The 26199-nt window shown below is 47.3% G+C and overlaps 1 protein-coding gene across 1 annotated transcript in view; it reads right to left on the bottom strand.

Annotated features, from left to right (window-relative positions):
• Window positions 1–4773: 4773 nt before the first annotated feature.
• Window positions 4774–26199, bottom strand: part of COMMD4 (COMM domain containing 4) — a 38900-nt gene continuing 17474 nt past the window's right edge. Inside the window, exons 3-8 of the mRNA XM_063930424.1 lie at window positions 19676–19741; window positions 19551–19590; window positions 8512–8631; window positions 7034–7114; window positions 6028–6192; window positions 4774–5267 (exon numbers count right to left, since the gene is read on the bottom strand). Coding sequence (XP_063786494.1) covers window positions 5227–5267; window positions 6028–6192; window positions 7034–7114; window positions 8512–8631; window positions 19551–19590; window positions 19676–19741 — 513 coding nt within the window. The 3' untranslated portion in view covers window positions 4774–5226. The remainder of the gene's footprint in view (window positions 5268–6027; window positions 6193–7033; window positions 7115–8511; window positions 8632–19550; window positions 19591–19675; window positions 19742–26199) is intronic.

Raw genomic sequence — 26199 nt, 5'->3', positions numbered from 1 at the left:
TCCGTCCATCCATAATTGTATTACAATATATACCACCTAACCGTGGTTTTTTTATACCACCTAACCGTGGCAGTCCGTCCATAATTGTATACTAGTATCCAATCCATCCATCTCCATTGTTTACCTGAGGTGCCTTTTAGTTCTGCCTATAAAATATGGAGAACAAAAAAGTTGAGGTTCCAAAATTAGGGAAAGATCAAGATCCACTTCCACCTCGTGCTGAAGCTGCTGCCACTAGTCATGGCCGAGACGATGAAATGCCAGCAACGTCGTCTGCCAAGGCCGATGCCCAATGTCATAGTACAGAGCATGTCAAATCCAAAACACCAAATATCAGAAAAAAAAGGACTCCAAAACCTAAAATAAAATTGTCGGAGGAGAAGCGTAAACTTGCCAATATGCCATTTACCACACGGAGTGGCAAGGAACGGCTGAGGCCCTGGCCTATGTTCATGGCTAGTGGTTCAGCTTCACATGAGGATGGAAGCACTCAGCCTCTCGCTAGAAAACTGAAAAGACTCAAGCTGGCAAAAGCACCGCAAAGAACTGTGCGTTCTTTGAAATCCCAAATCCACAAGGAGAGTCCAATTGTGTCGGTTGCGATGCCTGACCTTCCCAACACTGGACGTGAAGAGCATGCGCCTTCCACTATTTGCATGCCCCCTGCAAGTGCTGGAAGGAGCACCCGCAGTCCAGTTCCTGATAGTCAGATTGAAGATGTCAGTGTTGAAGTACACCAGGATGAGGAGGATATGGGTGTTGCTGGCGCTGGGGAGGAAATTGACCAGAAGGATTCTGATGGTGAGGTGGTTTGTTTAAGTCAGGCACCCGGGGAGACACCTGTTGTCCGTGGGAGGAATATGGCCGTTGACATGCCAGGTGAAAATACCAAAAAAATCAGCTCTTCGGTGTGGAGGTATTTCACCAGAAATGCGGACAACAGGTGTCAAGCCGTGTGTTCCCTTTGTCAAGCTGTAATAAGTAGGGGTAAGGACGTTAACCACCTCGGAACATCCTCCCTTATACGTCACCTGCAGCGCATTCATAATAAGTCAGTGACAAGTTCAAAAACTTTGGGTGACAGCGGAAGCAGTCCACTGACCAGTAAATCCCTTCCTCTTGTAACCAAGCTCACGCAAACCACCCCACCAACTCCCTCAGTGTCAATTTCCTCCTTCCCCAGGAATGCCAATAGTCCTGCAGGCCATGTCACTGGCAAGTCTGACGAGTCCTCTCCTGCCTGGGATTCCTCCGATGCATCCTTGCGTGTAACGCCTACTGCTGCTGGCGCTGCTGTTGTTGCCGCTGGGAGTCGATGGTCATCCCAGAGGGGAAGTCGTAAGCCCACTTGTACTACTTCCAGTAAGCAATTGACTGTTCAACAGTCCTTTGCGAGGAAGATGAAATATCACAGCAGTCATCCTACTGCAAAGCGGATAACTGAGTCCTTGACAACTATGTTGGTGTTAGACGTGCGTCCGGTATCCGCCGTTAGTTCACAGGGAACTAGACAATTTATTGAGGCAGTGTGCCCCCGTTACCAAATACCATCTAGGTTCCACTTCTCTAGGCAGGCGATACCGAGAATGTACACGGACGTCAGAAAAAGACTCACCAGTGTCCTAAAAAATGCAGTTGTACCCAATGTCCACTTAACCACGGACATGTGGACAAGTGGAGCAGGGCAGGGTCAGGACTATATGACTGTGACAGCCCACTGGGTAGATGTATGGACTCCCGCCGCAAGAACAGCAGCGGCGGCACCAGTAGCAGCATCTCGCAAACGCCAACTCTTTCCTAGGCAGGCTACGCTTTGTATCACCGCTTTCCAGAATACGCACACAGCTGAAAACCTCTTACGGCAACTGAGGAAGATCATCGCGGAATGGCTTACCCCAATTGGACTCTCCTGTGGATTTGTGGCATCGGACAACGCCAGCAATATTGTGTGTGCATTAAATATGGGCAAATTCCAGCACGTCCCATGTTTTGCACATACCTTGAATTTGGTGGTGCAGAATTTTTTTAAAAACGACAGGGGCGTGCAAGAGATGCTGTCGGTGGCCAGAAAAATTGCGGGACACTTTCGGCGTACAGGCACCACGTACAGAAGACTGGAGCACCACCAAAAACTACTGAACCTGCCCTGCCATCATCTGAAGCAAGAAGTGGTAACGAGGTGGAATTCAACCCTCTATATGCTTCAGAGGTTGGAGGAGCAGCAAAAGGCCATTCAAGCCTATACAATTGAGCACGATATAGGAGATGGAATGCACCTGTCTCAAGTGCAGTGGAGAATGATTTCAACGTTGTGCAAGGTTCTGATGCCCTTTGAACTTGCCACACGTGAAGTCAGTTCAGACACTGCCAGCCTGAGTCAGGTCATTCCCCTCATCAGGCTTTTGCAGAAGAAGCTGGAGGCATTGAAGAAGGAGCTAACACGGAGCGATTCCGCTAGGCATGTGGGACTTGTGGATGCAGCCCTTAATTCGCTTAACAAGGATTCACGGGTGGTCAATCTGTTGAAATCAGAGCACTACATCTTGGCCACCGTGCTCGATCCTAGATTTAAAGCCTACCTTGGATCTCTCTTTCCGGCAGACACAGGTCTGCTGGGGTTGAAAGACCTGCTGGTGACAAAATTGTCAAGTCAAGCGGAACGCGACCTGTCAACATCTCCTCCTTCACATTCTCCCGCAACTGGGGGTGCGAGGAAAAGGCTCAGAATTCCGAGCCCACCCGCTGGCGGTGATGCAGGGCAGTCTGGAGCGACTGCTGATGCTGACATCTGGTCCGGACTGAAGGACCTGCCAACGATTACGGACATGTCGTCTACTGTCACTGCATATGATTCTCTCAACATTGATAGAATGGTGGAGGATTATATGAGTGACCGCATCCAAGTAGGCACGTCACACAGTCCGTACTTATACTGGCAGGAAAAAGAGGCAATTTGGAGGCCCTTGCACAAACTGGCTTTATTCTACCTAAGTTGCCCTCCCACAAGTGTGTACTCAGAAAGAGTGTTTAGTGCCGCCGCTCACCTTGTCAGCAATCGGCGTACGAGGTTACATCCAGAAAATGTGGAGAAGATGATGTTCATTAAAATGAATTATAATCAATTCCTCCGCGGAGACATTGACCAGCAGCAATTGCCTCCACAAAGTACACAGGGAGCTGAGATGGTGGATTCCAGTGGGGACGAATTGATAATCTGTGAGGAGGGGGATGTACACGGTGATATATCGGAGGGTGAAGATGAGGTGGACATCTTGCCTCTGTAGAGCCAGTTTGTGCAAGGAGAGATTAATTGCTTCTTTTTTGGGGGGGGTCCAAACCAACCCGTCATATCAGTCACAGTCGTGTGGCAGACCCTGTCACTGAAATGATGGGTTGGTTAAAGTGTGCATGTCCTGTTTTGTTTATACAACATAAGGGTGGGTGGGAGGGCCCAAGGATAATTCCATCTTGCACCTCTTTTTTCTTTTCTTTTTCTTTGCATCATGTGCTGATTGGGGAGGGTTTTTTGGAAGGGACATCCTGCGTGACACTGCAGTGCCACTCCTAGATGGGCCCGGTGTTTGTGTCGGCCACTAGGGTCGCTAATCTTACTCACACAGCTACCTCATTGCGCCTCTTTTTTTCTTTGCGTCATGTGCTGTTTGGGGAGGGTTTTTTGGAAGGGACATCCTGCGTGACACTGCAGTGCCACTCCTAGATGGGCCCGGTGTTTGTGTCGGCCACTAGGGTCGCTAATCTTACTCACACAGTCAGCTACCTCATTGCGCCTCTTTTTTTCTTTGCGTCATGTGCTGTTTGGGGAGGGTTTTTTGGAAGGGCCATCCTGCGTGACACTGCAGTGCCACTCCTAGATGGGCCCGGTGTTTGTGTCGGCCACTAGGGTCGCTAATCTTACTCACACAGCTACCTCATTGCGCCTCTTTTTTTCTTTGCGTCATGTGCTGTTTGGGGAGGGTTTTTTGGAAGGGCCATCCTGCGTGACACTGCAGTGCCACTCCTAGATGGGCCCGGTGTTTGTGTCGGCCACTAGGGTCGCTAATCTTACTCACACAGCTACCTCATTGCGCCTCTTTTTTTCTTTGCGTCATGTGCTGTTTGGGGAGGGTTTTTTGGAAGGGACATCCTGCGTGACACTGCAGTGCCACTCCTAGATGGGCCCGGTGTTTGTGTCGGCCACTAGGGTCGCTTATCTTACTCACACAGCGACCTCGGTGCAAATTTTAGGACTAAAAATAATATTGTGAGGTGTGAGGTATTCAGAATAGACTGAAAATGAGTGTAAATTATGGTTTTTGAGGTTAATAATACTTTGGGATCAAAATGACCCCCAAATTCTATGATTTAAGCTGTTTTTTAGTGTTTTTGGAAAAAAACACCCGAATCCAAAACACACCCGAATCCGACAAAAATAATTCGGTGAGGTTTTGCCAAAACGCGTTCGAACCCAAAACACGGCCGCGGAACCGAACCCAAAACCAAAACACAAAACCCGAAAAATTTCAGGCGCTCATCTCTAATATAATGTGGAATATACTAATAAGCATCACGTTCAGGGTATTACAGGTTTGAGATGCTATCTGAAGACAAATAGTCGACTGCCTCTTATGAAAAACACCAATTCAAAGCCAATAATCTCCCAGAATCCAATGCACCATGCCTGGCCAGGAATACCGCTCCTTGCCAGGAGGCTGAGAACACCTTACATCAGTGGTTCCTAAACTTTTTTGAATCACGGCACCCTAGAGTATCAGATTTTCTTTCATGGCACCCCTAGGCCAAAAGTTTTTTATTGAGAAATTTAGAAAGAAATATTAAAATAAGTAAATTGTGTTATATGTCATCCTTAATTTAAGGGACAAGATTTGCATCAGTTTGTCCACATATTTCAAGATTCACAGCCACCAGCACTGGTTTTGCCTTTAACACTGACCATAAATAATTTATAATTAGTCCTGGACCACAACCCAGGGCACCCCTGCAAGTGCTCTAAAGCACCCCAGGGTTCCACAGCACACAGTTTGAGAACCACTGCCTTACATGGTTACGAAGACTTGGGAAGTCCACACAAGTCAACCTTTCTAAATATTCACAAGGTGTTGTTCTTATAGAACAGATTTCCTACTGAAGCTATTCCCAGCAATGTGTGACATCTTATTGCTCTGAAGATCTTCAGCTGAACATAATAGTTCTCCAAGAGCACAGCTCTCAGTTCAGGGCATCCATCATCTCACGAGCCTGTTTTAGTTCTAGAAACAAAAAAAAACAAAAAAATCTTGTTATTAGTGATGCACTGTTCAGTCAAAATAAAATTATTTAGATACAGCACACACAGAATAAGAAGTCAGTATAGTAGTGTTCACGCTAGGCTGTTTTAGCAGGGCGCCGCGCCCTGCCCGATTTTTTTAAGGGCAAAATCCGCCCGGCCCTTTCTGCGGCGCCCTGCTAGAACAGCCGCCCGCTTTTTGCCCTCCCAGCGTGTAAAGATGCCGTGCGCATGCGCGCGGCATCCATTCACGCTGTGAGAGAGCTTGGGGAAAGCCCAGCACCCCAACAGTGACACCGCCGGCCGCCCGCGCCCCCCAGTCTGTGGGCTGAACCGCACACTTTTATTACATGTATTGACCACGCCCCCTATTTTGCATGGCCACACCCCTTTTGACGCGCACACGCTTGTGCCACTCACAGTCCGGAGCCCTGCGTGTGTGATAGATAGATAGAGAGATATACACACACACACATATACATATATATACATATACATACATATATACACACACATACATACACTTATATACATATACACACATACATATACACACGCACACAGACAGACAGGGCTTTGATATACCAAATCATTAGCTAGAAATTGAACATAGTTAAATTTGATCTTTCAGCACTAAGGGACTAGAAATACTTTTTCTGTATCCATGTACCTGTTCTCTATACACACAATGAAACAGTGGCAGGATAGGTAGTTGCCTTCAGTTCATATAATAGCCTTCTCACCTGTAAGCAACACTCTTAATTTACTGGCCGACAATGTTACAGGTCTGGAGCGACCAGTGTTGGTCACATGAAGATTTAGATGGACCAGAGGCTCATTCACTTCATGTAGAACACTGGAGCTAAGGGTCTGGTCTACACGCCAGCTCAAAGATGATAAGCGTGACACTGCAGAGATATAAGAGCACCCATTAATAACTGTGTACCAATAATAAACCGTAGTTACAAGACTGAAAGCAATAATTAAAAAAAAAAAAAAAAAAAATATATAGCAATTTAATTTTCCAAGCAAAACACAGTTTACAAGAGCATAATAATTTTTCATTTTAAGTAATTTTACAGTCCGATATATCAACCATAACAACATAAAATGTCGCAGGTTCTTGGCAAAGGACTGAAGTCAAGTATTTCACCCAATATAATTATACGAAGATGTGTTTATCGGGTGAATAAAGCATATAAGCTTCCACTAAGTTGATAAAAAACCTTATCAAATGTAAAAAACACATTTGGAACCTAAGCAGATTGTAAATGCAAAATGTGACAACCAGCTCTGCGTAGGTAGTAAAATGCATTTAATTTCTCTTTCGATTTTTGGGAAGCATTTTATATTTGCAGGCAAATTGAATCAAACTCTGCGTTGGCCCCATAAAGTAACTACTGTAACATAACTGCGCCATGGCAGTTGACTGGAACTAAAATATAGCAATGAAAAAGGGGCAAGGGATGTGGTGTAACCTGGCCGCACACGCTGCTGGACCCAAGGACTGGGCAGCCGGATCTCATCTGCATTACCCATCTATACATGTGGGCAAATTCTGAATGATCCTTCTGTTCAGCTCTCATATGGATTGGGAGAATTAGATCATGCACTGTATAACAACCCTTGAATTAATAATAGAGGAAGTCTTCCAGAAAGAGGAGGAAGTTTTCTTTAAAAATATATTTAAATATAGGCGTGCAATAGAAATTTAGCAATGTATAAAATAACTGTTTTATGAATACTTACAGCGAAGGCTGTTTTCCCTCAAGGTCTCCTGTAAAGCAGTCTGCTTCTCTTCATAAGAGCGACAGAGAGAGGCTGCGTGTTCTAACAGAAAACATTAAGACATAAGATAAACAGATAGGTCACATAACTCACATATGCACACACAGACCTGACAAGCATCACATAAACAGTATTCCTCAAAAGTAACATTCATACAACAAACTAACAAATGTGACATGCTAAAAGTAAGTTACGTTCAATACATTCAATAGAATCAAACACCTTATTGCACGTACAAGCGGTTTAACAATGGGGTTAATTCAGCGCTGATCGCTGCTGTGCGTTTCCGCACAGCGGGTGATCAGCAATAGACTGCGCATGCACCGCAATGCGCAGGCGCGTCGGACGGCTACAATGGCCATCACCGGTCAGCGACGGGATGGTGCGAAGGATCCATTCACATGGGCGTTTGCAAGGTGATCGATAGGAAGAGGCCGTGGGAGGCAATTGAGCGTTTACAGGGAGTGTCCGGAAAAATGCAGGTGTGACCAAGCATTTTGTGGGATGGTGTCCGACGTGAGCTCCGGCCCCCGATCAGCAGAATTCAATCGCACTGGAAGAGTATGTCCTGGGCTGCGCAGACACTGCACAAACTGATTTTTATCTGCTAAACAAACTTGCACAGCGAAAATACACCCCACCCCCCCCGTAGGCGGCAACTATCTGATCGTAGGACAGCAAAAAACCGCATCCCAGCGATCAGATCTGAATTACCCCCAAAGATCCAAAAGATAGGTCAGCAAAGAATAAAAAGAAAATTGGAAGAGCAACTTAGTGCCTGACTCAGATGTACGCTATTGCACAGCCGCTGCGACTTTGTACTAATATGCCAATCCTGCAAGATGCGTCTTGGCTTCTCTGATCTGCTGCTATATCTGTAGAAGCAGGCACTGGATCATCTGAGTGAATATCCAACATCTGAGTAACCCTCAGGTAACTCTGGATGGCCGTGTTTTCGTGCTGTTAGAGCCAGTGTATCCGAGTCTGTGGAATCAGCCACTGGCTTCAGCATGCTCCGAAAATGGCGCTGCGGCTTAGGGGGCACTGTAACAGTCATCACAGACGGATCTGAACATGCGCAGATCTGAAAACATCTGAGATGTTATAGCAATCTCTCCACTATGAATGCTATCACGCTAACTACTTTTGATCAATAATACAATAATATGTAATTGGATTGCGATCTTCTGCAACCCACTTAAATAGCTTAAAATAAGATAATCCCTTCCAGGATAGCCAATCCTCAAACTGGTATTCACAACTCTCACTTTCCCCATCTTCACCACATTCTCATGTGTGCATTTGTAGGTAATTATTTCACTTTATATCTAGACTGCATGACTGCAAAGGGTACAATAACCAATGCAATTGAACTAAAACAAACCATGTTCTAGAAAAACAGCCAGAGTCTGGACTGGAATAACAGACTTCCTTCTCACCTCTGGGAAGACCCAACTGCTGGAGCTCACTGGACAGATTGTCACTGCTCACATTATGCTTGGCTGCACTTGAAAGAATGAAGCACAGGACAGCAACTGTGGCTTTAATGTCACCAGATTCTGCAGAACAAGGAAGAAGACATCCCATGAAAAATACACTATTTGATTACACACAAATGCAAATATAAATCAGGGACTGGATAGCAACTTTTTACCTGAAAATGGGGGGAAGGGGGATGGGGGGGGGGGAATAATAGCAAGTGTCCCTGTGTCTCTACAAGCACACCGCAACAACAGAAGATAGGCATAAACTATATGTATGCAAGTACGACTAAAGCACGTGTGCATTTCGAAGACATCTCCACTTATGGATAAAGATGCGTAGCTGGGCTGTAATTGCCAAATTCCTGTGTGATAGAACTGCAGCAACAGAGTTGCTTAGTGTAAATACGCCTGTATCCATGCAAATCTTTTGCAACTAGTCTAGACTGATGTGCAATGATGATTAATTTAAAAAAATAAAATAAAATAAAAATCAGGGTTGGAAACACCAAAACAAAACAAGTTTAAAAAAAATAAATAAAAAAAGTTTAAATTGAATCATGTATTAGAAACCTTGATCAACCAGGTTTTAGGGTTTTCTAACATTGATAACGTTACTAGGTTTTGATTTGATTTATAATTTCTATTTCATCTGAACATGTAGATTTTTCCTTCTCTTACTTAAACCATCTTCTATTCCAAACTCCCTTTGACTGCACCAAATCCCTCGGTTTTATGCCACCCCGATACTTATTTCAGTGTCATCTGCTGATGTACATATGTTTATATAGCCTGTACTTGTCTCATATTGTTTTGAATTGTAAGTCATTGTTTCCTTGTTTTGCTTATTTGTTTATGTACTCTGTAACTGGGCGCTGCGGATCACATGTGGGATTATTATAATTATTATTATACTAAACATACAAAAAGTACAATTGGCAGGGTTGGCTGGTTTAAACCAAATGTGTTGTTTTGTTTTTTTGTGTTTTTTTTTTTTTTTAATGCTATTATCTATTCTGGCACGGCGCTGTGACTTCTTTAAAAAAATGAAAGCCTATTATACCAAAAAAACTAGTTTATTTTTATTCAAAATGTTTAACGCTTTTGTATGTGTTTCTCTGAAAAGTGCTTCTGCATTTGCCATGTAGTAGTGGTGGTAGTAGTAGTAGTAGTAGTGTCGTCGTCAATTTCATCTATATCGGATTGTACTTTTTGTATGTTTAGTATAATAATAATTATAATAATCCCACATGGGATCCGCAGCGCCCAGTTACAGAGTACATAAACAAATAAGCAAAACAAGGAAACAGTGACTTACAATTCAAGACAAAACCAGCCAACCCTGCCAAACACACTCATACAAGTTGGGTGTACCACAAGATCTATACAGTTCTGCATGGTGGATAATATTCACAGGCTTTTCCATACATGCAAAGCAGGAGCCTGTGTGTCCAAGTCCATCTACCCATCCTCAAGCACAAAGGGAGAAACTGCCCATCTCTTACAAACAAATCTATCTAAAATCAACATACAAACATGACCGCTGACACGGATCACAAAGGCAAATCATAAATATTATGATTAATACATGCAGTTAGCAACATACCACTCAATTAGTAGCAAAAGGAGTGTGCCATTGTAACAGTGTTTAAACACCAGCAACAATAACTAAACTCGCCCCAGACTTGCTTTTTTTATGTACACAGGGCTGCAAAAAAAAGCCAACCCGGTCAAAGCTACCGTTACTGCGGCATATAGCTGCACTTTCTTCCACGGTGACCCTCCTTGCGCCTAATTGAATCAACCCCTATAGCAGAGGTTCTCAAAAGCAGTCCTCAAGGCACCCCAAACAGTCCAGGTTTTAAGTATATCCATGCTTGGCCACAGGGGACTTAATTTGTACTTCATAGTAACAGTTTCTGAGGTTGAAAAAAGACAATTTGTCCATCGAGTTCAACCCATTTATGGTCTCCTATGCTGTATTATTTTTAGGACTAATTTTATCTGCTGTGGATGACGGCCGTTGTGTTTATTCCTCTTTTTTTGACTATAGTGCGTGATCTTCCCACCATAACTCTGTATATACTTATCCATTAAGAATTTATCTAGCCCATTTTTAAAAGTAATGACCGATTCCACCTTTACTACTCTCTCAGGCAGGGAATTCCAAACACATACTGTCCTTTCTGTGAAGAAATTTTTTCGCCTGTGTGCGAAATCTCCTCTCCTCCAACCTGAGCTGATATCCATCTCATCAAAAACAGATCCCCTGCAAGCTCCGTATATTGGGGGTAATTCCAAGTTGATCGCAGCAGGAATTTAGTTAGCAATTGGGCAAAACCATGTGCACTGCAGGGGAGGCAGATATAACATGTGCAGAGAGAGTTAGATTTGGGTAGGGTGTGTTCAAACTGAAATCTAAATTGCAGTGTAAAAATAAAGCAGCCAGTATTTACCCTGCACAGAAACAAAATAACCCACCCAAATCTAACTCTCTCTGCAAATGTTATATCTGCCCCCCCTGCAGTGCACATGGTTTTGCCCAACTGCTAAAAAATTTCCTGCTGCGATCAACTTAGAATTACCCCCATTGCCCCCTTATTTGTAAATGTTAATCATGCCCCCTCGTAATCTCCTCTTTTCCACTGTAAACATGCATAGCCTAGCAAGCCTTTCCTCGTATTCCAGCATCTCCATTCCCTTGATCAGTTCGGCTGCCCGCCTCTGAACCTTTTCTAGTTCCAGGATATCCTTTTTGTAGTATGGTGCCCAAAATTGTGCACAGTATTCAAGATGTGGCCTCACTAGTGATTTATATAATGGGAGTATAACACCCTCGTCCCTTGCATCAATTCCCTGCTTAATGCATGCCAATACCTTGTTTGCCTTCTTAGCTACAATCCTACTTTGGGTACTGTTGCTAATTTTATCTATGTGAACGCCTAAGTCTTTTTCCAGTACAGAATCCCCTCATTTTACCCCATTTAGTGTGTAGTGGGTATTTTTGTTCTTGCTACCAAAGTTCATTACCTTACACTTGTCTGTATTGAACCTCATTTTCCATATTGCTGCCCATGCTTTAAGTTTAAATAAGTAATTCTGAAGAGACTCAGCATCTCCCTCCGAATTTATAACCTTACACAGTTTGGTATCATCTGCAAAAATTGACACCATGCTCTATAGACCTATTGCTAGATCATTTATGAAAATGATGAACAATAGTGGTCCAAGGGGTAATTCAGACTGGATCGCTGCAGCGCCCACAATCTAAATTACTATGCGCAGTGTGCATGTGCAGACAGTGAGATGCTATCAGCATCTCACTGGTGCGATCGCCTCTGCCTGATTGAAAGGAAGAGGCGGAGCAGGAGGGGGCGTGCCAAAGGCGTTAGGACGCCGTTGGCGGGGCGGGGTCTGGACAACGGAGGCGTGCCTGGACCGTTAGGGGTGGGGAGCTGGGGGAGGCAGCGGGCCACGGCAACTGCGTGACGACACGCACAGCCGCTGCGACCCAGGACGCGGCCAGTAGCTCCCTGCCAGCTGCGCTGGAAGGGTGCTACTTGTCAGGTACCGGATGCTTTTGTACCTGCGGGGGAGGGGGAGAATGAGGGTCTGACATGTGGGGCGGATGAGCCCTGTGCTGGGCGTCCACCCGCATGTCAGAGTAAATGATCGTAGATGTGCTAAATTCAGCACATCTATGATCAACTCTGAATAACCCCCCAAGTACAGGCCCTTGTGGCACTCCACTTAGTGCTTCAGTCCAATTTGAAAAAGTTAAATTTTCCACAACTCAGTACTCCCTATTATCTAACCCAAGTGCATATTGTGCTCCCTAGCCCCAGTTCTTGTAACTTATAGATAAGTATCATGTGCGGTACTGTGTCGAAAGCTTTAACAAAGTCTAAAAAGATTACATACACCTCCTTACCCTGGTCTAGGTTTGCCCGGTTTCATAAAAGCCTAACAAGTTTGTTTGACATGATCTATCCTTCTCAAATCGATGTTGGTTCCTAATAACCTTATTGGCTTCAAGGAAATTCTGTACACTATCCCTTAAAATACCTTCCAGTACTTTCCCCACTATAGATGTAAGACTAAATGGTTTATAGTTACCTGGTTCAGATTTACTTCCCTTTTTGAATATCGGCACTACTTCCGCTATAGGCCAGTCTTTGGGAACCATGCCTGACGTAAGCGAGTCATTGAAGATCAAAAATAATAGGATTTTAATACTTACTGGTAAATCCTTTTCTCCTACTCCGTAGAGGATGCTGGGGTCTCCAAAAGGACCATGGGGTATAGACGGGATCCGCAGGAGCTTGGGCACACTAAAAAGACTTTGACTGGGTGTGAACTGGCTCCTCCCTCTATGCCCCTCCCCCAGACCTCAGTTATAGGAACTGTGCCCAGGAGAGACGGACATTTCGAGGAAAGGATTTCTGTCAACTGAAGGGCGAGACACATACCAGCCCACACCACAAACATACCGTACAACCGGAGTAGCAGGAAACCAGATAACAGTATGAACTAACAACAGCAACAAGCTGAATATAACCGATACACAACCCACGTGTAACCAAAAAATAACCAGTAACACAACAACAACTGCAAGGAACAGTCTGCACTGGGATGGGCGCCCAGCATCCTGTACGGACTAGGAGAAAAGGATTTACCGGTAGGTATTAAAATCCTATTTTCTCTTACGTCCTAGAGGATGCTGGGGACTCCAAAAGGACCATGGGGTCTATACCAAAGCTCCAGAACGGGCGGGAGAGTGCGGACGACTCTGCAGCACCGATTGAGCAAACGTGAGGTCCTCGTCAGCCAGGGTATCAAACTTGTAGAACTTAGCAAAGGTGTTTGAACCCGACCACGTAGCTGCTCGGCAAAGTCGAAGTGCCGAGACCCCTCGGGCAGCCGCCCAAGATGAGCCCACCTTCCTGGTAGAATGGGCCTTTACAGACTTCGGCAATGGTAGCCCAGCCGAAGAATGAGCTTGCTGAATCGTATTACAAATCCAGCGTGCAATAGTCTGCTTACAAGCAGGATTTCCAATCTTGTTGGAAGCATACAGGACAAACAGAGCCTCTGTTTTCCTAGTAAGAGCCATTCTGGCGACATAAATCTTCAAGGCTCTTACAACATCAAGAGATTTTGGAACCGCCACAGCATCCGTAGCCACAGGCACCACAATAGGCTGGTTTATGTGAAACGAAGAAACCACCTTCGGCAGAAATTGTTGACGAGTCCTCAATTCCGCTCTATCAGAATGAAAGATCCTGTGAGACAAAGCCGCCAACTCGGACACTCGTCTAGCAGATGCCAGAGCCAAAAGCATGACCACTTTCCAAGTGAGAAACTTTAACTCAACCTTACGCAAAGGTTCAAACCAGTGAGACATAAGAAACTGTAACACCACTTCAAGATCCCATGGTGCCACGGGTGGCACAAATGGAGGATGTATATGCAGCACTCCCTTCACGAAAGTCTGAACCTCAGGAAGGACAGGCAATTCTTTTTGAAAGAAAATAGATAAAGCCGAGATCTGCACTTTGATGGAACCCAATTTCAGGCCTGCATCTACGCCTGCCTGCAAAGAATGGAGGAAACAACCAAAATGAAACTCCTCCGCAGGAGCTGCCTTGGTTTCACACCAGGACACATACTTCCTCCAAATACGGTGATAATGTTTTGCCGTAACCTCCTTCCTAGCCTTAAGGAGAGTGGGGATGACCTGCCCAGGAATACCCTTCCGAGCTAGGATTTAGCGTTCAACTTCCACGCCGTCAATCGCAGCCGCGGTAAGTCCAGAAACACGCAGGGCCCCTGCAGTAACAGGTCCTCTCTTAGAGGAAGCGGCCAAGGATCTTCTACCAGCAATTCCTGAAGATCCGGATACCAAGCCCTCCGTGGCCAATCTGGAACAACGAGTATTGCCTGAACCCCTGTTCGTCGTACGATCCTCAGCACCTTTGGAATGAGAGGAAGCGGAGGGAACACATACACCGACCGAAACACCCACGGACTTACCAGGGCGTCCACTGCACTGGCTTGGGGGTCCCTTGACCTGGAACAATACCTCGGAAGCTTTTTGTTGAGGCACGACTCCATCATGTCTATCAGAGGAATTCCCCAATGCCTTGTCACTTCTGCAAATACTTCTTGATGAAGAGCCCACTCTCCTGGATGGAGATCGTGTCTGCTGAGGAAGTCTGCTTCCCAGTTGTCCACGCCCGGGAGGAAGACTGCGGACAGAGCGCTCACCTGCTGTTCCGCCCAGCGAAAGATTCTTGTGGCCTTCGCCATTGCCGCCCTGCTCCTTGTTCCGCCTTGGCGGTTTACGTACGCCACCGCTGTTAAGTTGTCCGACTGGATCAGGACAGGGAGACCATGAAGAAGGTTCTTCGCTTGCAGCAGGCCGTTGTAAATGGCTCTTAACTCGAGAACATTTATGTGGAGACAAGATTCCTGGCTTGACCACTTTCCCTGGAAATTTCTTCCTTGCGTAACTGCGCCCCAGCCTCGGAGACTTGCATCTGTTGTCAGCAGGACCCAGTCCCGGATTCCGAATCGTCGTCCCTCTAGGTGAGAACCTTGCAGCCACCACAGGAGAGAGATCCTGGCCCTGGAAGATGGACTTATTTTCCGGTGCATGTGCAGGTGAGACCCAGGCCATTTGCTTAGCAGATCCCACTGAAACACCCAGGCATGAAACCTGCCAAACGGAATGGCTTCGTAAGCCGCCACCATCTTCCCCAGTACCCGAGTGCATTGATGAATCGACACACTTGTCGGCCTCAGAAGCTCCCTGACCATGGTCTGGATTTCCAGAGCTTTGTCCTCCGGAAGAAATACTCTCTGTAGGTCCGTGTCTAGGATCATGCCCAGGAAGGTCAGCCGAGTCGTCGGAGTTAAGACTTTGGCAAATTTAAAATCCAACCGTGATGTTGCATAACCGTCAGGGAGAGTTCCACATTCTTTAACAATTGAAAGTTTTCAAGTATGGATTGAGGGATTTTAGGTTCAGAATCGGTCTGACCGAACCGTCCGGCTTCGGTACGCCAAAGAGGCTCGAATAGAACCCTTCCCCCCGACGGGGGAACGGAAACAATGACCCTCTGTTGACACAACTTTTGTATCGCAGCCTTTACCACTTCTCTTTCGGGAAGAGAAACTGGCAAGGCCGACACAAAAAAGCGGCGGGGGGGGGGGGGGGCGGCATCTCCTGAAACTCCAGTCTGTACCCCTGGGACACTATGTCTAAGACCCAAGGATCCAGGGCCGATTGGACCCAGACCTGACTGAAGAATCGGAGACGGCCCCCCACCGGTACGGACTCCCGCAGGGGAGCCCCAGCGTCATGCGGTGGACTTGGTAGAGGCGGGGGAGGACTTTTGGTCCTGGGTGCCTGACACTGCAGGCAACTTCTTTCCCCTTCCTCTACCCTTTGAGGCGAGGAAGGACGAGCCCTTACCTCTTTTGTATTTATTAGGCTGAAAGGACTGCATCTGCTGATGGGGTGCCTTTTTCTGTTGTGTGGGAACATAAGGAAGAAAAGATGACTTACCCGCAGTAGCAGTAGACACCAGGTCAGCCAGGCCGTCACCAAACAAGACACTACCTTTAAAAGGGAGAGCTTCCATATTTTTCTTGGAGTCGGCATCTGCATTCCATTGATGAATCCACAGCGCCCTCCTGGCCGAGACCACCATGGCATTGGCTCTTCATCCCAAGAGGCCAACATCCCGCGCCGCATCCTTTAGGTAATCTGCAGCGTCCTTGATATAACCATGAGTCAAAAAAATATTATCCTTATCAAGGGTATCCATATCAGAAACCAAATTTTCAGCCCACTTAGCAATAGCACTACTCACCCATACCGACGCCACAGCAGGTCTGAGCAATGCACCAGTATTAACGAAAATGGGCTTCAATGTCGTCTCCAACTTGCGATCCGCTGGGTCCTTGAGAGCAGCTGTGTCCGGAGACGGAAGCGCCACCTTCTTGGACAAACGGGATAGAGCCTTGTCCACATTGGGAGACGACTCCCATTTGTCCCTGTCGTCAGAGGGGAAAGGATATGCCATCAAAATTCTCTTGGGAATCTGCCACCGTTTGTCAGGCGACTCCCAAGCCTTTTCACAAAGCGCATTCATTTCATGAGAGGGGGGAAATTTTACCTCAGGCCTTTTCCCTTTAAATAAACAAACTCTTGTGTCAGGAACGGCAGGTTCCTCAGATATATGTAAAACATCTCTGATGGCTATAATCATGTACTGAATACTCTTGACAACCCGTGGATGTACAGAAGCGTCATTGAAATAGACATCGGAATCAGAGTCCGTGTCGGTACCTGTATCTGCCATCTGGGTAAAAGAACGCTTTTGTGACCCTGAGACGGTCTGTACCTGAGACCAAGCCTCCTCCATGGATTTTCTCCATGTTTGTGTCTGCGAATCAGATTTATCCAGTCTCTTAGATAATAGAGCCACATTTGCATTCAGTGTACTCAGCATAGTCATCCAATCAGCAGTCGGCTGTGCCGTCAGAGTCATACCTAAATCCCTCTCTGCACCTCCAATAACTTCCTCCGGGGAGGAACACCCAGGCTCAGACATGTCGACACGGAGTACCGACACACCCACTGGCCACAAACACGGGGACAGACCCACAGGGAAGCCTGTAGAGAGAAACACAGAGGGAGTATGCCAGCTCACACCCCAGCGCCCATATACTAAAAGAAATAATATATGTGACCAGTGCTGTCTATAATCTTATGAAAGCACCAAATTTTATGTGCCCCCCCCCCCCCCCCCCCGTTTTTGCCTCCCTGTTACTTGCAGGAGCTTGGAGGTCCGGGCCAGCATCTCTGCAGCACTGTAGAGAGAGAGAAAATGGCGCTGGTGAGCAATGTGCGGCTAAGCCGCGCCCCTTCCCGGCGCGCTGTAGCCCGCTCAAATTCAATTTTTTTTATCCTGGCGGGGGTACTCTATACGGTGCCCGGACACCATATAATCCGTTCTGCCAGCCCACCGACCCCAGTAACTGCTGCCCAGGGCGCTCCCCCCTAGCGCCCTGCGAGTGCCGTTGGTGATACGTGTGGGAGCATGGAGCGCAGCGCTAACGCTGCGCTGTACCTCGTTACTGAAGTCTTCTGCCGTCACTGAAGTCTTCGGTTCTTATAATACTCACCCGGCTTCTTTCTTCTGGCTTCTGTGAGGGGGGTGACGGCGCGGCTCCGGGAACAAGCAGCTAGGCGAACCAAGTGATCGAACCCTCTGGAGCTAATGGTGTCCAGTAGCCTAAGAAGCAGAGCCCTTAACTAAGAAGAAGTGGGTCTGACTTCTCTCCCCTCACTCCCACGATGCAGGGAGCCTGTAGCCAGCAGGTCTCCCTGAAAATAAAAAACCTAACAGAAGTCTTTCTAGAGAAACTCAGTAGAGCTCCCCTACTGTGTGTCCAGTCACTCCTGGGCCCAAAGTCTAACTGAGGTCTGGGGTAGGGGCATAGAGGCAGGAGCCAGTTCACACCCAGTCCAAAGTCTTTTTAGTGTGCCCAAGCTCCTGCGGATCTAGTCTATACCCCATGGTCCTTTTGGAGTCCCCAGCATCCTCTAGGACGTAAGAGAAAGTGGTCTTGCTAGTTCGGAGTGTAGTTCCATTAGAACCCTAGGGTGAATTTCATTGGGACCAGGTGACTTATTAATTTTATTTATTTTTTCTGTCAATTTGATTTAACCATCTGTGCTAAACCTTGGATATACTTTAAACCTGGACTGTTGAGGTGCCTTAAGGACCATGTTTGAGAACCTCTGCCCTATAGGTAAAAACAATTAAGATCTGACACCCCACTCTTAATTAAAACTTGGTTCCCAGATCTGCCTTCCCCTTCCACCCTCATTTAAACCAGATGCCAGATCGGACAGCCTCCCTCCTCCCTCAATTACTGTTTAAGCAGTCTCAAACCTATAACTCGCTCAAATCATATCCCAGAACTGCCCTTCTCCTCCAGATGTGAAAAACCCTCCCAGTGAAAAATCATGTCCCAGAACTGCCCCACCTAGATTTAACAACCCCATCTTTGTCCCTGAATTAAAATCAGTTCCCAAAACTGCCTCCCCTATACCTGACAACCCCTCCTTCTCTCTCTCTCTCTCTCTCTCTCTCAAGTAAAATCATGTCCCAGCTGCCCTCCAGCCAATAAGAGATCCATTTCAAATGAGACCCAAGATCTATGGGGGGTGGCCCAGTACAACTACTCACCCTCCTCCTGCTGAGTGGATGGCCAGCACAGCCTGTAGTGTAGTGATGCCGCAAAGGCTATGCTGTTGTATGTGTCTGTAGAACCGACATGACAGGTGGCTGGGAGGAAGGCAGAAGATGCTGCTCAGGTGCTCCAATTGTGGCCAGGAAGCATCTTCTGCTTGCCTACTGCATACCTCCCAACATGACCCTCTCCACGAGGGACAAAATGCACTGCTTCTGGATTTTTCTCTTAATGTATGATTGCCGGCACCTGTTTTGAACTGGTTAATGGATAAGAAAGGTGTTTCCCCACAGGTGATGGTAATCATACATTAAGCAGGAAGTCCAAGAGCAGAGCATTCTGTCCCTCCTGGAGAGGGTTATGTTAGGAGGTATGCCACTAGACGCAGCCCTAAGTCCTTAGAAGTATACTGGCCCACCACACTATTATAGTGAGGGTGGAGCCATGATCAAAATTTTGCAATTTATCTGAGTGCACTTGGTCATGACTAATATAGAAGTTGTACACTGCAAGGGACACTGCAGAAAGTTATGTAACAATTATAAGATTCTATTTATGTGCCTGGATTACTTTTAACAAAAAATATATTTGGTACATTTCATCTAAATCTTATTTTACAGTCTGCCAGTTTCAGGAAAAGTTCATCTTCTGTAGCAATCTGTGGTAAGATATGGAAACAAACATATACTAACAAAAACATATGGAAGGTATAAAGTCAAATTTCTCACCAAAGCGAGCATCTGATGTCAGCTTTAGAATCTTTTCATACTGTTCAGTAAACAAAACAGGCATGAGGGAAGCAGGTCACTATTATAGCCTTCACACAACTTTCTACCATGCCAATATGACTTACGTCAATAACGTCCCCCAGCTGTTCCTTCAGTACTTGGGCACATATCAGCTTCAACTTGACAGAGGACTGAGAAGAAGAAAAACAAAAAGACAATACTGAGTATAGGATATGGGGGTGCCCGGCGGTCAGGAGACTGCCGGTTACAATACCGATACTGGGATCCCGGCATCTGAAAATCCCGCCTATTCCCACTCGTCCATGACACCGACAGAATGGGAATAGAACCTGTGGCAAGCACAGCAAGCCCGCAAGGTGCTTTGTTACTCTGGTTTCTAGGTAGACATGAGTTTTTCACAATTTTTTAAATTTTTATTTTAACCTTTTCATACTTTACGATCCACGTGGACTACAATTGGGAATGGTAACCTGTGCCGAGTGCAGCGAGGCACCTCGCCCCGAAGCATGGAGAGCGAAGCGAGCCATGCAAGGGGACCTGGTGCACTATTTGGGGTTCCCATCACTCTACGAAGAAAACAACACCCAAAAAAAATAAGAATTTACTCACCGGTAATTCTATTTCTCGTAGTCCGTAGTGGATGCTGGGAACTCCGTAAGGACCATGGGGAATAGCGGGCTCCGAAGGAGACTGGGCACTTTAAGAAAGAATTAGGACTACCTGGTGTGCACTGGCTCCTCCCTCTATGCCCCTCCTCCAGACCTTAGTTAGGGAAACTGTGCCCGGAAGAGCTGACACAATAAGGAAGGGATTTGGAATCCCGGGTAAGACTCATACCAGCCACACCAATCACACCGTACAACTCGTGATACTAAATCCAGTTAACAGTATGAACAACAACTGAGCCTCACGAACAGATGGCTCATAACAAAAACCCTTTAGTTAGGCAATAACTATATACAAGTATTGCAGACAATCCGCACTTGGGATGGGCGCCCAGCATCCACTACGGACTACGAGAAATAGAATTACCGGTGAGTAAATTCTTATTTTCTCTGACGTCCTAGTGGATGCTGGGAACTCCGTACGGACCATGGGGATTATACCAAAGCTCCCAAACGGGCGGGAGAGTGCGGATGACTCTGCAGCACCGAATGAGCAAACTCAAGGTCCTCCTCAGCCAGGGTATCAAACTTGTAGAATTTTGCAAATGTGTTTGAACCCGACCAAGTAGCAGCTCGGCAAAGTTGTAAAGCCGAGACCCCTCGGGCAGCCGCCCAAGAAGAGCCCACTTTCCTCGTGGAATGGGCTTTTACAGATTTAGGATGCGGCAGTCCAGCCGCAGAATGTGCAAGTTGAATCGTGCTACAGATCCAGCGAGCAATAGTCTGCTTAGAAGCAGGAGCACCCAGCTTGTTGGGTGCATACAGGATAAATAGCGAGTCCGTTTTCCTGACTCCAGCCGTCCTGGAAACATATATTTTCAGGGCCCTGACTACGTCCAGTAACTTGGAATCCTCCAAGTCCCGAGTAGCCGCAGGCACCACAATAGGTTGGTTCACATGAAAAGCTGAAACCACCTTAGGAAGGAATTGGGAACGAGTCCTCAATTCCGCCCTATCCATATGAAAAATCAGATAAGGGCTTTTACAAGACAAAGCCGCCAATTCTGATACACGCCTGGCTGACGCCAAGGCCAACAGCATGACCACTTTCCACGTGAGGTATTTTAGCTCCACGGTTTTAAGTGGCTCAAACCAATGCGACTTTAGGAAATCCAACACCACGTTGAGATCCCACGGTGCCACTGGAGGCACAAAAGGGGGCTGAATATGCAGCGCTCCTTTAACAAAAGTCTGAACTTCAGGCAGTGAAGCCAGTTCTTTTTGGAAGAAAATCGACAGAGCCGAGATCTGGACCTTAATGGAACCCAATTTTAGGCCCATAGTCACTCCTGACTGTAGGAAGTGCAGAAATCGACCGAGCTGAAATTCCTCCGTTGGGGCCTTCCTGGCCTCACACCAAGCAACATATTTTCGCCATATGCGGTGATAATGTCTTACGGTCACATCTTTCCTAGCTTTAATCAGCGTAGGAATGACTTCCTCCGGAATGCCCTTTTCTTTTAGGATCCGGTGTTCAACCGCCATGCCGTCAAACGCAGCCGCGGTAAGTCTTGGAACAGACAGGGCCCCTGCTGCAGCAGGTCCTGTCTGAGCGGCAGAGGCCATGGGTCCTCTGAGATCATTTCTTGAAGTTCTGGGTACCAAGCTCTTCTTGGCCAATCCGGAACCACAAGTATAGTTCTTACTCCTCTCCTTCTTATTATTCTCAGTACCTTGGGTATGAGAGGCAGAGGAGGGAACACATAAACCGACTGGTACACCCACAGTGTCACTAGAGCGTCCACAGCTATCGCCTGAGGGTCCCTTGACCTGGCGCAATATCTTTTTAGCTTTTTGTTGAGGCGGGACGCCATCATGTCCACCTGTGGCCTTTCCCAACGGTGTACAATCATTTGGAAGACTTCTGGATGAAGTCCCCACTCTCCCGGGTGGAGGTCGTGCCTGCTGAGGAAGTCTGCTTCCCAGTTGTCCACTCCCGGAATGAACACTGCTGACAGTGCTAACACATGATTTTCCACCCATCGGAGAATCCTTGTGGCTTCTGCCATCGCCATCCTGCTTCTTGTGCCGCCCTGACGGTTTACATGGGCGACCGCCGTGATGTTGTCTGACTGGATCAGCACCGGCTGGTGTTGAAGCAGGGGTCTTGCCTGACTTAGGGCATTGTAAATGGCCCTTAGTTCCAGAATATTTATGTGTAGGGAAGTCTCCTGACTCGTCCATAGTCCTTGGAAATTTCTTCCCTGTGTGACTGCCCCCCAACCTCGAAGGCTGGCATCCGTGGTCACCAGGACCCAGTCCTGTATGCCGAATCTGCGGCCCTCTAGAAGATGAGCACTCTGCAGCCACCACAACAGCGACACCCTGGTCCTTGGAGACAGGGTTATCAGCCGATGCATCTGAAGATGCGATCCGGACCACTTGTCCAACAGATCCCACTGAAAGATCCTTGCATGGAACCTTCCGAATGGAATTGCTTCGTAAGAAGCTACCATCTTTCCCAGGACTCGCGTGCAGTGGTGCACCGACACCTGTTTTGGTTTTAGGAGGTCTCTGACTAGAGATGACAATTCCTTGGCCTTCTCCTCCGGGAGAAACACCTTTTTTTGTTCTGTGTCCAGAACCATCCCCAGGAACAGTAGACGCGTTGTAGGAACCAGCTGCGACTTTGGAATATTCAGGATCCAGCCGTGCTGTTGTAGCACTTCCCGAGCTAGTGCTACTCCGATCAACAACTGTTCCCTGGACCTCGCCTTTATAAGGAGATCGTCCAAGTACGGGATAATTATAACTCCCTTTTTTCGAAGGAGTATCATCATTTCGGCCATTACCTTGGTAAATACCCTCGGTGCCGTGGACAGACCAAACGGCAACGTCTGGAATTGGTAATGACAGTCCTGTACCACAAATCTGAGGTACTCCTGGTGAGGAAGGTAAATGGGGACATGCAGGTAAGCATCCTTGATGTCCAGTGATACCATGTAATCCCCTTCATCCAGGCTTGCAATAACCGCCCTGAGCGATTCCATTTTGAACTTGAACCTTCTTATATAAGTGTTCAAGGATTTGAAATTTAAAATGAGTCTCACCGAACCGTCCGGTTTCGGTACCACAAACATTGTGGAATAGTAACCCCGTCCCTGTTGAAGGAGGGGTACTTTGGTTATCACCTGCTGGGAGTACAGCTTGTGAATCGCCTCCAGCACCGCCTCCCTGTCTGGGGGAGTAGTTGGCAAGGCTGATTTGAGGAAACGGCGAGGGGGAGACGTCTCGAATTCCACCTTGTACCCCTGAGATACCACTTGTAGAATCCAGGGATCCACCCGTGAGCGAACCCACTGGTCGCTGAAGTTCCGGAGACGGGCCCCCACCGCACCTGGCTCCACCTGTGGAGCCCCAGCGTCATGCGGTGGACTTAGAGGAAGCGGGAGAGGACTTTTGTTCCTGGGAACTTGCTGTTTGGTGCAGCTTTTTCCCCCTACCTCTGCCTCTGGGCAGAAAGGACGCGCCTTTAACCCGCTTGCCTTTCTGGGGCCGAAAGGACTGTACCTGATAATACGGTGCTTTCTTTGGCTGTGAGGGAACATGGGGTAAAAATGTCGACTTCCCAGCCGTCGCTGTGGAAACGAGGTCCGAGAGACCATCCCCAAACAATTCCTCACCCTTGTAAGGCAAAACCTCCATGTGCCTTTTAGAATCCGCATCACCTGTCCACTGCCGAGTCCATAATACTCTCCTGGCAGAAATGGACATTGCATTTATTCTAGATGCCAGTTGGCAAATATCCTTCTGTGCATCTCTCATGTATAAGACTACGTCTTTAATATGCTCTACAGTTAGCAATATAGTGTCCCTGTCAAGGGTATCAATGTTATCAGACAGGGAATCTGACCACGCAGCTGCAGCACTGCACATCCATGCTGAAGCAATAGCCGGTCTCAGTATAATACCTGAGTGTGTATATACAGACTTCAGGATAGCCTCCTGCTTTCTATCTGCAGGCTCCTTTAGGGCGGCCGTATCTGGAGACGGTAGTGCCACCTTCTTTGACAAGCGTGTGAGCGCTTTATCCACCCTAGGGGATGTCTCCCAACGTATCCTATTCTCTGGCGGGAAAGGGTACGCCCTTAGTAACTTTTTGGAAATTACCAGTTTCTTATCGGGGGAAACCCACGCTTCATCACACACTTCATTTAACTCTTCAGAAGGGGGAAAAACCACAGGTTGCTTTTTCTCCCCAAACATAATACCCTTTTTTGTGGTACCAGGGTTAATGTCAGAAATGTGCAACACATTTTTCATTGCCGTAATCATGTAACAGATGGCCCTATTGGAATGTACACTAGTCTCATCGTCATCGACACTGGAGTCAGTATCCGTGACGACATCTGTGTCTGCCATCTGAGGTAGCGGGCGTTTTTGAGCCCCTGATGGCTTTTGAGACGCCTGGGCAGGCACGGACTGAGAAGCCGGCTGTCCCACATCTGCTATGTCATCAAACCTCTTATGTAAGGAGTTGACACTGTCACGTAATTCCTTCCACATATCCATCCACTCAGGTGTCGGCCCCGCAGGGGGCGACATCACATTTATCGGCACCTGCTCCGCCTCCACATAAGCCTCCTCATCAAACATGTCGACACAGCCGTACCGACACTCCGCACACACACAGGGAATGCTCTGACTGAGGACAGGACCCCACAAAGTCCTTTGGGGAGACAGAAAGAGTATGCCAGCACACACCACAGCGCTATAAATCACAGGGATGTACACTATAATGAGTGATTTTACCCTATAGCAGCTATATATATAGTATTTGCACCTAAATTTAGTGCCCCCCCTCTCTTTTTTACCCTATTGAGCCTGGAAACTGCAGGGGAGAGCCTGGGGAGCGTCCTTCCAGCGGAGCTGTGAGAGGAAATGGCGCCAGTGTGCTGAGGGAGATAGCCCCGCCCCCTTCACGGCGGACTTCTCCCGCTTTTTTTATGGATATATGGCAGGGGATTTTACACATATATAGTCTTAATGACTATATTATGTGTATTTTTTGCCAATGTAAGGTAATCTTATTGCAGCCCAGGGCGCCCCCCCCCCCCAGCGCCCTGCACCCATCAGTGACCGGAGTGTGAGGTGTGCATGGGGAGCAATGGCGCACAGCTGCAGTGCTGTGCGCTACCTTAATGAAGACCGGAGTCTTCAGCCGCCGATTTCCTGGACGTTCTTCTTGCTTCTGGCTCTGCAAGGGGGACGGCGGCGCGGCTCCGGGACCGGACGACCGAGGCTGGGCCTGTGTTCGATCCCTCTGGAGCTAATGGTGTCCAGTAGCCTAGAAGCCCAAGCTAGCTGCAAGCAGGTAGGTTCGCTTCTCTCCCCTAAGTCCCTCGTAGCAGTGAGTCTGTTGCCAGCAGATCTCACTGAAAATAAAAAACCTAAATATACTTTCTTTTCTAGAAGCTCAGGAGAGCCCCTAGTGTGCATCCAGCTCGAGCCGGGCACAGATTCTAACTGAGGTCTGGAGGAGGGGCATAGAGGGAGGAGCCAGTGCACACCAGGTAGTCCTAATTCTTTCTTAGAGTGCCCAGTCTCCTTCGGAGCCCGCTATTCCCCATGGTCCTTACGGAGTTCCCAGCATCCACTAGGACGTCAGAGAAAAACTCATGTTGACTTTTTGTCATTTCAACCTAATGCTTGTGTCGACCTAGTTACTGTCGACCAATAGTGGTCGACCTAGACACTGTCGACCCTATGATCCACACCCAAGACAACACCTTGAACTCTTTGTCATGTTCCCCAAGCCATGCCTGACCATGTTTGCAGTGTGGAAGGGCGCACTATCCTGCTGACAGAGGCCACTGTCATCAGGGAATATAGGCCCTCATTCCGAGTCGTTCGCTCGTTCTTTTTTTTCGCATCGCAGTGAAAATCAGCTTAGAGCGCATGCGCAATGTTCGCACTGCGACTGCGCTAAGTAATTCTGCTATGAAGAAAGGATTTTTACTCAC

The sequence above is a fragment of the Pseudophryne corroboree genome, chromosome 6 (assembly GCF_028390025.1).
Source record: "Pseudophryne corroboree isolate aPseCor3 chromosome 6, aPseCor3.hap2, whole genome shotgun sequence".
NCBI lineage: Eukaryota > Metazoa > Chordata > Amphibia > Anura > Myobatrachidae > Pseudophryne > Pseudophryne corroboree.
The sequence above is the reverse complement of the archived record's forward strand: the minus strand, read 5'-3'. Positions and strand labels throughout refer to the sequence as shown.